Genomic DNA, 15,955 nt, shown 5'->3' with positions numbered 1-15,955 from the left:
TAAATATTTTGGGTTGCTTTCAGTGCTGTGCTAATTTTTCCGTTGCATTGTTTACTCTCCTTGAAAGACTTTAAATATGGTGACTCCGACGCTGCGCGTTGAGGATTGCAGCATCGCGCTCTTGCCGCGAAACCACGAGAAGAATCGCTGCATGGATGTGCTGCCTCCAGACAGATGCCTGCCTTTCCTCATCACGATAGATGGGGAGAGCAGTAACTACATCAATGCTGCACTGATGGATGTAAGTCTGCACCACAGCATTAATAATAAAAAGGCAATAAGCAGCCCTCCAAACTGAGCCGTGCTAGAAAATGGAGTCAGCGTAAGAAGGAAAACCTTCTGGCTTGTTTTGTTTCCCAGAAGCATGGCACAAAATCTTTACACTTCCAAGTACATTTAGGATCACACATATGTTATGTCACAGCCAAGGTTCCAAAGCCATGCTCAGAGAGCAATTCAGGGAGTTTTGATAAATTGAATGTGTCTGGATTTCTCCCTAGTGCTTGAATTTTTAACCATCTGGCCTAGGAAAACAAGAGTTACCTATTAAGAGATACAGGCAGTTAAATAGAATAATAAGGTTTGCAGCAATATTTCAGTTCCCTTTGTTTATAATTTAAACAGTAATTAACAAAAAAAAATAATTGTCTGTCAACACAAGATAGTACACAAGCCATTACTTCAGCCTTCCTGTTTATTTCTGCTTGAATGAATGGTTTCTCTTCATGTGTGTGTGGAGTTTTTTCCCAAATGCATCTATGGCAATTCTAATCCTTGTAATAGAGTAACAGTAAAAAGACACTTAAACTGCCTTTACAGTCTGTAGATATTTATAGCCTATTTTTGACAATTTACAGCTATAGTCATTACTGTTGTCAAACACATAAACAACAAGAAAAAAGAGGTTAGTAAGGAAGGAACACATTGTAAATGGCCTTTTTAAAAAGTGAAGCTAGGGTAATAACAGTTTATTGCAGTTTTTTTTCATTTCTTTCCTTCCAAGTTCTCAAAGCCTTTTCCTAAAATGAGCTGAAGTTCAAAAAATTCCTGTGAAAATTTATCTTTGTGTTTATCTATGTAGAGAAACTGAGAACAGAAGTGTAATTGACTTGTCTAGCTTCTCACAGTAGGTCAATGACATTTCATATTAGAAAAGAGCTCCTTAATTTGTGGTCTGTGATTGTGGCATTACATTGTCTTCTTTCCTGGAGACTTCAGTACTGTTTTGTTCTGTGAATTAAGTAATGCTCAGAAAGAGCAGGGCCTTAATACTTGCTTTGAAGATGCTTCCCTTCTTCACTATTGAAACAACAGGCTACATGCAGATCTGTGTCTGGGCAAAAGGTTCCAGGCAGGAGGTGATTGGGGTTGCTTTCCACCTGCAGCATGCTTCTGCAGCATCCCTGCACTGGTGGACAAGGGCAGACATTTCTTCATCTCTCTAAACGCTCAATCTCCAGCAAGCAAGATCAAGTGTGTCCCCCTCTCCACTTGAATCCATTGAGTTGTTGTTTAATCACCTCATCTAAGCCTTTCAGAGCTCACTTCAAGCAAAAGAGGCAGCAAGCTTAGTTTTCCTTATTCAGTATCAGAATGAGTTTGAGAATAGTGTTCCCAAAAGAACTTCTGAGAATCCTAATTGAATTAATAACGGAGACCCCTTTGGATAACCTCTCATCTGCATGAAAATTCCAGCAAGGCAGGACCAGTAGGACAGAAAGCAAATGCTTAATGTATGAGGAGCATCATTACCTGCTGGTTGCCATGTGCTGAAGCAAAGAACCAAAGTTTTGCATGTCTGCATCTGTACCCAAAACAGTGGAATCATTTTCTGTGGTCTCCTCAGTGATTATCTGTGAAAGAACAATCATAGAATATCCTGAGTTGGAAGGGACCCATAAGGTTCACCAAATCCCATAATTGCTAGAGTTGGAAGAGACCTCTGGAGATCATGTGGTCTGACCCCTCCTGCCAAGCAGGGTCACCCTGAGCGGGTGACATGGGAACGTGTCCAGGTGGGTGTTGAATGTCTCCAGAGAGGGAGACTCCATGACCTCCCTAGGCAGCCAGTTCCAGTGCTCTGACAGCTCAGTGTAAATAAATTCTTCCTCACCTTCAGGCTGGAACTTCCTGTGTTTTAGCTTATGGCCATTGCTTCCTGTCCTTTCACTGGGCACCACCAAAAGGAGTCTGGCACTATCCTCTTGGCACCTGCCAAAGTCAAAGCCACCAAAATCCAAATCCTGGCCCTGCACAGGACAGCCCAGGAATCCAACCACTTGCCTGTAGCAGCTGATCTGATTGGATCTCTGTTGTGGTGCAAATGGTTCAGTTCAAGGCATGTAGAGACTTCCCCACCCTCCTTAATGAAGGCAGTGGCACCCCCTCCCAAAAATTGCCGCAGTATGGCCAGAGTACCTTTCAACACTCAGAAGGATGTAAGTGAAAATGTTGGTTTGAGATCCACAGGGGAAATGTTCCAGCAAACAGCTCAGTCAATGACATACTCTGGTACTAAAAGAAACATAGAGCACTGAAATTTATCCCCTGGGTATCTTCACTGCTGTCAGATAGACCAGAATTTCAACAATATTTCTGAAGAACAACTAGATATTTCCTTTCAAAGGCATCATTCAAATTTAGAGCTAAATGCAAACAGCCAAGATTAATCTGTCCATTAACAGCTCAAAACAAACCCATTGCTCAAAATCTTGTAGGAGTTACATTGGAAGCAAAAGCCTCTGATGATTTTACTCTATGCCTGTGGCATGAAATACATTTTAGAAATATAACATTTGCAGAAGTTATATCCTTCCCAAATGCAGTTTATTAACTTTGAAGCATATAAGATCTCAGAAAAGAGATGAAAACAATATATTAATTATACAGAAAATAGAAATAATGCTTTCAGTCCTGAAGTTTTGGGGCTATGACTGACATTCTGCTAAATGGATTTTTCTGTGTTGCCATTCTTCTCATCATCTTGTTACTTCTTTGCAGAGCTACAAGCAACCATCAGCTTTTATAGTTACACAGCATCCCTTACCAAATACTGTCAAAGATTTCTGGAGACTGGTCCTAGATTATCACTGCACTTCAGTAGTTATGTTGAATGACGTGGATCCTGCACAAGTAAGTCCAGAAAAATGCTTCATTTAAAAGAGGAGTGCTAGTGCCTCAGCATTACAGAACAGCTTTAGGATGTAATTAGTTTTTTTAAAACAACATTACATACTTACACACTAAAACATTGATTTTAGCTTGCAGATACTTATAGGGGAAGAGGAATAAATCAGACCATCAGCAGCTTCTCCTCCAAAATGTTAGTGCACACAGACATAAATGCATGCACCTGTTATTTATTCTAAGAGAACATGTTTTGGGAAGGCTGCTAAAACCCAAAAATTAAGGTTGTAGAATTCTGACTCGAGTCTGAAACATGCTGTAGTGGCCAAAATCATGAACAGAAGCCAACATTCATTCATTAGCCTGCCTGAAACAGGTCAGTGACCTTGGTCTCCTTACCAGGGAATAGGTGTTCCCAGAGTGAAAATCTGTGTTGTGTATTGCACAAAATTATGTGATGAGCAAGGAGATAGGAGCTAAACTAGGAGAGAGGAGCTAAAGAGTGGAGACTAAGCATCCTTTGGAAGAGAAAAGAGGGCAATGAAACGTGTAGGGGAATGTAATTACCTTACAAAAGAGTTGCACATGCTGAACATGTTGTTCAGAAAATTGGAAAACTGAACCTACTGGTTGGCAATTTAATCACTAGGATTAATCGCTTAGTGTCCCAGAGCCTGGCTTACAACTGCACAATTCCAAGTTCTTACAAAGATATAATTTCCTTAGTTCCAACAAACTGCACCAGCCCTCTGCTGGAATAATGTGGTGGTAATTTGGATTCTGAATATGTAAATATTTGTTAATTATTGGTTAAGAGCAATTGTGATTTTTTAGAGCAAACTGCAGGTCATTTAATGATCAAGAATCTTTTTAGTTTTGTTCAGCATTGCATATACTTAAAAAATATTTCCTCTTCTTTTTAATATGTAGAATTTGTTTTTAAAAGATACTGATCTTCCTTTTGGTCTTCCAAACGAACATGCAGGAATTCCACACACTGTTTTAAAGACTGAATTTCTGATTCTAAGCCCTGCGCTGTCTACAGGGAGGAAAAACAGAAATGAAAGACAAAACTTTTATTCATGAATCTAAGATTATTTTCTGAGTGAATAAGGAAAGACTCAAGGGAGACAGACTGTTAGGGACTGCTGAACAGAGTGTTTTTTAATTTGTTGGCTGTGTTTTGAATTTACAACAGGGCATGGCTATTCCAAGCATGTATTAGCCTCACAGGATTTAAAAGCTATTGGGATATGCAGTTAATGCACCTGCCTCTGCAGTATGTTAAACCTTTTACCTCTTAATGGAGTAACAATCTTTTCATTAGGAATAAATCTCAAAACCCTCAGAGCAAACAGAAGTGGAGAGAGGGCAAAGCTTATTAAAAACACACTTTACATTCAGATTTATTAATAATTACTGTTATGATTATTATTTATGTATATATGAAGTGTTTACAGTTCTGTTTAGATATTACCATTTATGTGGATTGTTGTGCTCTATTGGGAAATGAAATTCAACCCTTCACTGTGGCTCTGACTTGAAGAGAGTCGCTAGCATCACTTGCATGCAAAATGTGCAGACTTAAATGCTTTTGGTTTCTTTAGAACTTGAAAATCATAGCTTCCTAAAACAGCCCCAGCAAACAGCTCTGCTTATTATCATTTAAGCATTTTTCAGAGATCTGTTAGAACTGTATTCCTGTGTATTTGAAGGATGTGTACTAAACTGTGCACATGTTAAATGATCTGAGCACTGGCATTTGCAACGGTTGTATGCATTGCATTTTGCTATCCTGTAAACCAGCATATTTCATAATAAAAATTTGTGTAACATTTAGACAATATTTGGAAAGCAATTGTCTCAACAGACCACATCATACGGAGGGTTAAAAAATGGAAACATATTTTCCTACTCAAAATTTCGGAGTTTAACTTGTTAACGTGATATCCTGCAAATCAGACCCTGTTTTCTTTTTTAATTGGTGTAGTAAATGGTTATGTTTTCGTAAAATGTAGTCATCTCTAAACAACTTTGTTGAGGACTAAGTATTGTAAGAAATGCAAAACAACATCTGGAGTAAATGTGATTTGTCAGCTCAGCTCTGGATCACCAACAGCAATGCAGCAGAATGAAGACCACAGCTGTTTTACTGATTGAAATAAAAAGTTCCAAATATGACATCAATGCTTCTGCAAGCAAACAAAATTTCATGAGTTCATATTTAATTTTGGTGAAAGCTTACAAAAGCTGCATGCTGAAACTGCTCTAAATATCCCTGGCAAAAAAAATCATTAGGATTTTTATGAAAAAAATAGGCAGATTCTAGCTACGAAAACCTTCTTGCAAAGTGTTGATTCAATCTTTAAAGTATTAACACAGACGGTAATTGGTTCATGGATTAAGCCATTGTTATATTATTAGACACTAAAACCATGCAAGATAATAGTAATTTTACTTTGTGATCTTTAGATACCTAGCAGTAATTTTTTCTGAGAACTGAAGAAAGCATAATTAATATTTTGAGGTGTCACTAATAAGATGAAATTAAGCAATTATTGAAAGTTTAAAGCAATGCTAATATTAGCCAGTATTATCGGTCGCAGGTGAAAAACATGAAAGTTAAGTCCTGAGTTTTGAGAATTTATGTACCTTTCCTAGCATAAATCACATGCAGTTTGAATTATTAGCAACTGTTCAGGGCAGTTGTAGGTCCCAGGCCTTTGGTCTTTAGCCTCCGCTGTCTCCAAGATATGGCAATATTTGTCAGCCTCTCCCTGTCTAGTCATAATATATTGTAGAAGTAATGCTGAGTGTCAGAAGTGTTTTACTCCAGGCACCAGACACTGAAAGTACAGCAGCAAGAACCAGCGTGGTAGGTACATGGAAAGACATTATGAAAGCAGAGTGCTCGAAACCGAACTTGGTGCATCGTGTGCTGTATAAAGATACTGTGCAAGAATTCCAGTAGTACATGTAGGACAAATTCACATACAGATGACTATGTTGAGGGAGCATGAAATCCAAGGTGATTAACTGTGTTCTTTTTTGTCCATGGTCTCCTGTAGCTCTGTCCTCAGTACTGGCCAGAAAATGGAGTCCATCGGCACGGTCCCATTCAGGTGGAGTTTGTATCGGCTGACTTGGAAGAAGACATCATCAGCCGGATATTCCGAATTTATAATGCAGCCAGGGTAAGGATCTTATTTCCAAAACAGTTTTGTCTCAGTAGATGAGTTGAGTCTACTCAAATCATAAAAATGAAAGCTAAATTCACATAGAACCATTTTCATTTTTCAGCATATTTATTTGAAAGTGATGGCGCAATACTGAGTCACAGCACAATTACAGAGGATAAAAAAGACTTCTATGTATAATAAAAGTAAAAGAAAAAATTTAATACATATCTCAAGTGTGTTAAATGCAAATGAAATAAATGCAGCATTCAGATTGTATGATAGCCAAAAAATGCTGAAATCAGTGCTGTTTTCAATAGTTTGAAATTAGCCATCTTGTATATTTGTATCCTGTGTTATGTGAAGAAAGCTGTGCACCAGTTTATGTTAGTTATGTTTTTCAATAGCAATCCAAGCCTCTTAGTGAAGATCCTCTCCCAATAACCACACTTCATAACATATGTAACCACTTCAGAAGGGCAAGCAGGTTGTTCTTCTATCCAGCTTTTATGCTCCCATAAAGTTGACAGAAGACTAAACAAGGCATTTCTTTCAAGCTGAGTGGAAAAAAGATTCCACCACAGACCAGATATCTGGTCCCATCCAGGGAGCCTTTGCAATGGGACTCGTATCAGCCACCAAAAAGCTGTAGTTAGGAGTAAGCAGGACTCTGTTCAGAAAAAAAATCATGAATTCCCTGGGACCTGTTAGCTCGATGGGCAGGGAAAGACACCAAAACATGTTAATATCCAAATGGGGAAGCAGATTGTAAAGCTTCAAATACTTCCTTAATACTGTGAAGGCCTGGCATTTGCAGTAAATGTGGCAATATAAAAAACACAGCCTCCAGCAGGCTGTGACCTTCAGCAAGCGCTGGGTCTGGCTGCTTTGGGAAGAGGAGCCATCAGCTGAAAGAAACTGGACAGGAAATCAGTAGATTCCAGACTTTGACATAAAGCACACAAAACCAGTTGGAGAGCCCATCTAATGCCGTATCCAGTTTTGTTTATTCCCATATCATGTTAATCTTACGTCCTCTCTATTAACTCTTACTCTACAGAATAAAATTTAATGTCACCATTTCTGTGTGTTGTTCATTTTAGGAGTGGCACTAAAATGCCCTTACTTTGCACAGAAGTGGCAAACTCTAGACTACAAAACCAGTTTTCATGTGCATGTTTGTTATGCCCTTTTCAAAGGACTGTAGTTTTCTGCCACTATCACTTGTTCTGTGCTCCTTTTTTATTTTAAATAACCATAAAGCAACTGTTCAGTAATGTTTCACCAGAGGGGTTCTGACTGCTGCAGTAGAACACAATAAAATAAAATGTAGTTAGATATTTTTTTATAAGCTAGAAACATCTGAGGGTTCAATTTGGTTTTCTTAATGTTTCCTGCTTCAAAATATCTTGAGAGGGTTTGACCTTTCTTGTAAAAAAAGGACAGAAACACATAAACGTTCTTAAAAACACTGAAGCTTATATATGAAAACAGTATATAATTGAAGTTATGTTACAGCTCTGTCTTTCCTACCAAGCTCCTCCTATCTTAATAATTAATTATTTGCTTGATTGTGCAGATGTACTATTGCTATATTTTAGCCTATTGTATAACAGTCTGTTAAAAAACTCTGGTTCTAACAACTCCATTGAAAATTAAAAGTCATCAATCCTCAAGGGCAGTTGAAGTTACATTAGCAGTTTGTCAGCAATCATCTGCTTGAACAAGTTCCCTTCCTGATGCAAATACCTGAGTTTCATGCCAAACAAATAGTGTTACTTTTCCTGCTTTTGTCCGGATCCCTGCAGCCCCAGGACGGCTATCGGATGGTGCAGCAGTTCCAGTTCCTGGGATGGCCCATGTACAGGGACACTCCGGTTTCTAAGCGCTCCTTCTTGAAGCTCATCCGTCAGGTGGACAAGTGGCAGGAGGAGTACAACGAGGGAGAGGGACGCACGGTTGTGCATTGCTTGTAAGTATGGAAACAGAAGAGAGGGATAAGGGAATACTGTCACAGAATTTGTGCCAGGCTTTAAAAGATTTGTAACGAGGTGAAGAGGTATCTATCTAATCTGGGGCTGAATAAATAATACAACTGCTCATTTAAAAGCTTCGAATGCAAGAGGAATTGTGTCATTTTAATGCAGATTCATGAGTTTCCCCATCTGTCCTTTGTTAAAGCCCTATGAAAAGATGATGGGTTTGAGTTAACTCCGTTTTATATAAAGAGTCCAGTGACTCTTGCAAATGGGAAAGTTGCGTACTTATTCACAGTAAATCAAAAATGTGCCTTCAGAACAATGTACCTTTTATTTCTGCAGATAAGGACGATAGAAATAAGTAGTTTTGGAAGGGTGATTCATTTTCCACCATAAAGCACGGGAGTAAAAGTGGTGTGATAGACCAGTTACGATGATCCTGTAATTGCCTTACCTTTCTCTAATAATGGTATATTTTTTTGTCCTCCTCTGACTTTGTGCTCCACTCATGCAGACTCTCATCCATTCTGCCACCATCCTTCTTTTGGTACAGTTTAATACCTGTACGTGCTTTTGCCCTCAGAAGTAGCTGATCTTTTGGGACTGAGTCTTCAGCGGTTGAAGTTGTATTCATCTTCCTCTAAACATCTGTTTAAAGATGTTGCCATGATAGAGAAGGGACCTGCAAACAGGAAAACCATGTTCAGAAGTTGGGACCCTGTGTCAGAATGATGGAGGAAAATCTAAGAGTATATTAATAATTCCCACTATCACTGACCTTGAACAAGTCATTGCTCTTCAGTTTCCCCATCTGTAGTATGGGGATAATAATACTTTCATCAAAGGAGCATTGTGCAGTGTGATTAATTAATGTTTTGAGATCTTTAGCTGAAAAGACCCTTTTGAAGTGCAAATTACTGTTATCTCTGAGGTGGCTGATGATATTAAATAGTTGTACAACATCACACATGCGTCACTTCCAGGCAGTAAAGAAAGAAAAAGCTCTAATATAATCCTTTTAAATTACTTTATTTTAATTAAAATTCTCAAACAGTCCCACAATATCAGGCACTGTTTTGGCAGCAGAGAGCATTCTTTTCATAGTGCCTGGATGTGACAGATGTGCGACGTTGTATCTTCCTTTGAAAATCAACCATTTGCAAAGCTTGTTTGAAAGACCTGCTACCTAACTAGTCTGCACTCTGGTAATTATTAAGGTTTATTATTTTCAGTGAAGCACAGCCTAAAGATTCTGATTAGAATAAGTGTAGAAATAATGGGGCTTCCAGAAAGAAAGAGATTCTCTTGAAGATTAAAAATAACCAGGGATAAAGTATTATTAAATACTGTATTTGATCATGTATATGAACATTTGTGCCTGGCTTCTTTGTTAGCGATTCGCTTCGGGTTCTCATCCTCTGATAACTGTGGGTGGAGGGGGAATACATCTGCCTTTAGAAGCAGCTCTTGCCAGGCAGCCAGCCCCTCTTCCTGCTGCCAGGAGCTGAGATAACCAGCCAGGGGGACATGGCAGCACCACCCAGTGCCATACCAAGTGCAGCCACCAGGACTCCCCCAAATGAGACTTCTGGTGCTTTTGCAGTTCCTCCGAAATGCCTTTGTGTCCAGGAGGAAAGCACCAGAATCTGGAATTAAAGAGCTCAAAGATTTGCCTTCTCTGTGGCATTTCCAGGCCTGATGCTCATTGCAGCCATGTGTGTTTACAATGCAAAGCAGTGTTGAACTGAAACTAAAAGTACTTTATCCTTATTTTAGCATCCTCTTTGTGCTGTCTCCAGTGTTCACTGAAGGGTGGTGCAGAACTCAGCCATTCAATTGCCTCCAGGCTGTCAGCCTGCTGACTTCTGAATCATAGCTTTGAGATCTTTCAGCATGCCAATTCCAATTAAAAATCATGTTTTGCCTAGAGTTGGGCAGCCTTTGGGGCCAGGAATGTTCTGTGGTTTCTCTCTGCTGGAACTCATGCCTTCTGGAGCCATCCCTGTTGCTGTACAAACTTGTGCCACAGAGTCCATTGTAACTGAGCCATTTTATCACTTTCGCTGCAGGAATGGAGGTGGCCGCAGTGGGACGTTTTGTGCAATCAGCATTGTTTGTGAAATGCTTCGACATCAGAGGGCTGTTGACGTGTTCCATGCTGTGAAGACACTGAGGAATAATAAGCCTAACATGGTGGACCTTCTGGTAGGAGCTTTTTAACTGCACCATTAAATAGAAAATGTTCTTTTTCTCCGAAGAGTCAGTAAGATTTCCAGAATTTGCAGTGGGAGTTGTTCACAAAGCAAGCGAGTCATTTTCAAAGGGGATAATGAAGTCACTTCACTTGTAAGAGTATTTTTACACTGCTTTCTTCCCAAGGAGACTTTGTCTCTGTTCATTTTAATTTTTTAAGAGTTTTAAACTTTCAGATGAACATCCTTATTAATTTTCTTTTCTAGCAGGCTGAACCAAGTGGAGAGCAGCACTTGCATGGTAGAAATAATAGTTATGTAAAATTAAATGCCAGATTTTCAAATTATATATTTTATAAATAGCTTAATCGCCTAATATTTATCAAAGCCATGAATTTCAGTTTGACATCCAGAATATTGCATTTAATTATGGTTGCTCTATCTCATAGAAAGATTAAAGAAGTTCAGAAACAAGGGGCCATGTGCAATTATTTTCCTAGAGAGTGTTTTATGAGCTTTTTTCCTAAATGGAGAACTGCTGAAGTGCCAGCTGCTGTGCCAGAAGAGCTGCAGAACAGCTTAAACCAGCAGGTTCTTACACTCCAGTGTGTAGTTTTGTACTTGGAGATGGGTGTAGCTCGATGCCCTGTTCTGAAGCCTGGGCTATAAAAGACACTTTTACAACATCCTGCTGCAGAGGTGGCTGCTTAAGAGGCAGCTGCATTTGATTTAGTATCACAGGCAGGAGGAAGCAGCATCTGGGCATTTCCAGGGATGTTAACCCAATCTGAGCCAGTTTTGCAAGCTCTGGTTAGACAAATTGGGGTCATTTCAGCAACTTTTCTGTAGTATGCCCAGGGTGAGGCAGGTGACATCTCACTGAGTTGGTCCAACCTCTTGTACTTTTAGGAGAGGACCCCCTCAGCTGAGCTGAGTGTGGCACACACTGGAGAACAGGCAGAGAGAGCAGGACTTGGACACACAGGTGAAAGCAGGCAGGGAGGGATATCCACCTCCCCACCACATGGATGGCTGTGCCTCCCCTCTCCTGTGGCAGGGTGGCTCCCGCCACATTTCCCATCACAGTGCTCTCTCCTGGCCTGTCTCTGAAGTCCCAAACCCTCCCCTAGGCCCAGCTCTGGCAAGGCACAGGGAAAAGGCCAGATGTTGTCAGCTGTGCAGAGCAAGGAGGGAGCTCATGAGCAGCGCCAGCAGTGTGGAGCTGTGAGTCTTGTGTCAGTGAGAAACTATCAGACTTCCACAGTGATGGGAGGGAGCAGCTTGACTGGCCTCTTTTCCTCTCGTTTATATCCTCAGGAGGAGAATCATCGTGGTGAGAAACATACATTTTTATTTCCTAGATATTAAGAAAAATGTCCTTCTACTTCATTCATGTAGTATAGTTTATACAGGGATTTGTCAGGCCTGCTGTTCTCCATCCTCCTAGAGCTTAAACCCACAGAACTCTCTGATCTCTTATTCATTTATTTTATAGAAATAAAATGAAAATTACCAGTGTAGAAGTACAGTTAAAGAAAATGCTGTCTATAAATTCCCATTTGTGAGAGTTCTCCAGGTATAGATTTGTCAGGCAATTGTCTCCATTTTTCAGAAGTGAATTTTTTTAATCAAAAAAGCTAAATGTGTTATTTTAAATAAAAATATATCTTTTAGTAAACTGAGAGTGGATTTGGGAATGTCTGGAAGGCATAGAAAGGCCTTGTAGGGCCTTTTTTTATTAGGAAATTTCAAAGCACTTGTGAAAGAGATCAGTATTGTTTTCCTTATTTTTACTGACAGAGGAATAAAGGCAAGGGACAACCAGGATTTTTCCCATTATCACATAATGCACTGACTGAGCAGAGTTAGAATGACATCTCTTCAGTTGTGGTCTGCCAGCTTGCAGGAACAAATATTTGAATTAGCCAAGTTTCAATTTCTGTGTAAATTGCTTCATGGTGAAGGGAATTGGGAGACTTGAATTCCTTTCCTGATTTTGTTACTGACTTTATCCTTTATGACTCTTCTTATATTAATGTGTCTTTGCCTCAGTTTCTCTACTGGAAAAAGAAGAACAGTAATATTCATCCACCTTGTAAAATTTTATGGTAAACGATGAAATGCTCAAAGTCATTGCATTGTTTCACAAAAAACAGTTTTAAGACTGCTTTATCAGTACATGTCATGCACTTTCTGACTAGATAAAAGGCAGTCTTTACCATCCATACTTAGAGATTGATCTCAATTTCACTGAAACCTTTGGTGTTCCTCTAAGTGTAAAACTCTGAATGCCACATCTGGAAATCTAATAATTTTTTTCAGCTGTCATACAAAGGTAACACATGATATTGCAAAATATCTATTATGGAATGCCCGAAGCATTTGGTGATAAATGTTATTGGGCCTACCCACAGGTGTTCTAGAAAATAAATTTAAATATACCTCTGTGAAGCTAGCTAGCCTAAAGAGACTTTTAATATCCACCATCAAGTGAATAATAAAAATGTACAAAGGAGACTAGTGAGTGAACACAGTGGGAAATAAGGTATGTCTGCTCTTTAATACAGGTATTCAGCTTACTGAAAATGACAGTTATTCTGCTAGATCAGTAAATCAGCATAAAATGAGCATGGAAGAGTGGAAATGGATGAGTGGCTGATCTCTTGTTTTGATCTGTTATGTAGTTATAGAACAATTTCCATTTATTTAGAAACATATATGCAATAAAAGCAGAAAAGGAATTTACATAATACTCTGTTCTTTCCCTTCTTTTTTTTTTTTTTTATTCTTTTCTCATTCTGAAGAAGACACAAGGAGTTTATGGAACCTTGCAGGATTTAAACACATACAGCTCACTCATCACTTAGGTTATTGTGCACATTAGACTTGTCTTCTTATGATGTGGCATTTCTCAACAAAAGAACTTCTAAATGATCCATGCTTGTTAATAGCTTTTTGATTTTATTAATAGTATATGGTCTTTTGCATGTAAAGTGGACTCTCTTCTCAGCTAAAATGTGACCCAAAATCACAAGTACAGGCCAAAAGATTTAATCCTTTAAAATGTTTGCTTCAGGGAAAAGAGAATATATCTGAAGATCTTACTACTCGTGATGTTGGGCAAGGCTGAGTGCTGTCAGCTGATTAAATCTGTTGTTGTTCCTAAATGTCAATATGTCCTTAGTTATCCTTTATTAATCAAATAAAGTGCATAAGCAAAAGAGGCATTTCAGTAACAGAAATAGTTATAAAACTGGCAAGTGTTTCCAAATTGAATTTTCAGAAGCTTGAGCCCTTAGATTCAGGGAACATGCACTTACTATTTCCTTCAGCTTTTTCTTCATTTAAATATTTGTAGTATTTTTGAGTATTGTGAGTAGCAAAAATGGAAACAGGAGAGGGGTATGTATGCACATAAAACTGGGAAGTTATCAGTGACTGCACCATTTGAAAGTTTCAGAGTGGACAATGGTCAGTCAAATCTGCCCTCTCCATTCCACTGAAGAGGTGAAAGGGGCCAAGACATGACCTTTTGTCCCCAAAGATGCAGAGTGGGTTTGCATCCCTCAGAAAGGGGATTTATTTCCCTGGGACTTGCTCTGTTCCCAAGCAGCTACAAATAAAACCAGCAGGTCTGTGTTTGAAGCACAGGGCTGGCACCTGAAAACTTAGGCTCTTTACAGTTCCTCTGTTACCCAGGCTAACTTGAGCATCACTGGCAGTTGCTAAAAATTAATTGGAATTAATCCAATTCATTTAGCTCGGGCCCCATCTCACAAGGCTATTACACAATCTTGTGGGTTGGCTCTGGGCTGCAGATAGAGGACCAACAGTAAGTACTCTTGCCCTGAAATGCAGCAAGTGTCTGAATGACATTAAAATAAAAGTTGTAATCTGGGAAGTACTAAACGCTGGGTCTATTTTAAGATAAATGTTTCCAGGGAGGAATTTCAATAACTCCAATTCTCATAAAGTGCTACATAAGCATTTTCACAGATGACAGAAGGGGTTGCAAGTCAATTTGCTTATGTGCAGTCAGTTTTTCTCATACAAGTGTATTACAGCAGCTAAATACTCATCTAACATGAGCAGCACCATAAGTTACTATGTATAGTGTCTATTGTCTGGTTAATATAAAGATTTTCTTATCCGACCATAAATTGGATTTGCAAACTGGTTCCCACTGACAACAGTTGATAGTAAATAATTTTAACAAGAGAGAAATATTGACCCCTTTAATTAAGTTTCTTCAATAACTGACTTTGTGGTTTCCTTTTGATTTTTCAGGATCAATACAAATTCTGCTATGAAGTGGCTTTAGAATACTTGAATTCTGGCTGATTGTCTAAACAGCACAGACAGAGCTCCTCCTTTCACAACCACAAACAAAGCAAGTCACTTCATGATGCCTGTGTAAACGAGATGAAGACTTCTCAGTGTTATGCTTCTACTGCTTTGTATAATTGGCTCTTTTTAAGAGCCCCAAGAGATGTTTATAAAACCGCTTGCACTGCCCGATTCCCACTCCAAAGCTGCTGCTTGGCACCCCTGTGAGCCTACACCGAACCACGTGGCAGTCCTTGAACACCTTATCCATGCTCAGCCATTGATGTGGTGAAGCAGCATAGTCCTCTGGTAAATAAGAGAGCACAATTATATTCTTATGAAGGAATTTGTACTTTTTCTGTTACATTTCGTTGCCTGTGATTCTCAGTTATTGTCACAGCCTAGTGTACATTTCTGTTCTGTGGAGAATGCTGTCTGGCATTTTGATAATATATGATTTTAGTTATATTTGTATTCTAACACGTGCATAATAAACAAATCATATGTAGCTTATCTGAACTAACAGAAAGACATGTACCAAATCATGATAACTTTGTTGAGTTGTAATTTCTATCCACTTTGTACCATTTCATAGAGAGAATCTTGATAGAAATGCAGTTAAAAATGCAAAAGACAGGATGCTCAGATTAATATATCCAAAGCTTTTTCATTTGTTTATATTGTAAATATTTTTTGATTTCATCAAATTATTTATTCATTAAAATGATTTTTTTTGGTGAAGCACAGTGAGTGACAATCATTTTTATTAAGCCCTGGAAATGCTTACTGTATGATAGTGTAAACATTTGTTTACCTTGTATGGATTCTCAGCTCAATAAATAATTACATACATGATAAAATTTTGTTTAATTTAATATCTCTTGGCATCCAACTAAGCCTCTTTTCTAGATTAAATCTAGTAAATACTGAACTACCTCCAGTGAGTGTTTATTGTGTTGGTCCAGCCAATAGTGAGGTCATAGAATCACAGAATCATAGAATGGTTTGGGTTGGAAGGAGCCTTCAAAATCATATAGTTCTAACCCCCCTGCCATAGGCTGGGACACCTTTCACTTGACCAGGTTGCTCAAAGCCCTATCCAGAGTGGCCTTGAACACTTTCAGGGATGGGGCATCCATAGTTTCTCTGGGCAACC

The 15,955-nt window shown here is 38.9% G+C and overlaps 1 protein-coding gene across 8 annotated transcripts in view; it reads left to right on the top strand.

Moving 5' to 3' along the window:
- PTPRM (protein tyrosine phosphatase receptor type M) overlaps nt 1-15,540 on the top strand; it is a 443,102-nt gene extending 427,562 nt beyond the window's left edge. For all 8 annotated transcript variants that reach the window (XM_064705880.1, XM_064705877.1, XM_064705876.1 and 5 more), the window contains 6 exons: nt 68-241; nt 3,001-3,132; nt 6,195-6,320; nt 8,111-8,274; nt 10,351-10,486; nt 14,761-15,540. In XM_064705880.1, coding sequence (XP_064561950.1) covers nt 68-241; nt 3,001-3,132; nt 6,195-6,320; nt 8,111-8,274; nt 10,351-10,486; nt 14,761-14,814 — 786 coding nt within the window. In that variant the 3' untranslated portion in view covers nt 14,815-15,540. The remainder of the gene's footprint in view (nt 1-67; nt 242-3,000; nt 3,133-6,194; nt 6,321-8,110; nt 8,275-10,350; nt 10,487-14,760) is intronic.
- The last annotated feature ends 415 nt before the right edge of the window (nt 15,541-15,955 follow it).

The sequence above is a fragment of the Zonotrichia leucophrys genome, chromosome 2 (assembly GCF_028769735.1).
Source record: "Zonotrichia leucophrys gambelii isolate GWCS_2022_RI chromosome 2, RI_Zleu_2.0, whole genome shotgun sequence".
NCBI classification, from domain to species: Eukaryota; Metazoa; Chordata; class Aves; order Passeriformes; family Passerellidae; genus Zonotrichia; species Zonotrichia leucophrys.
This window is presented reverse-complemented; position numbering and strand designations above follow the sequence as displayed.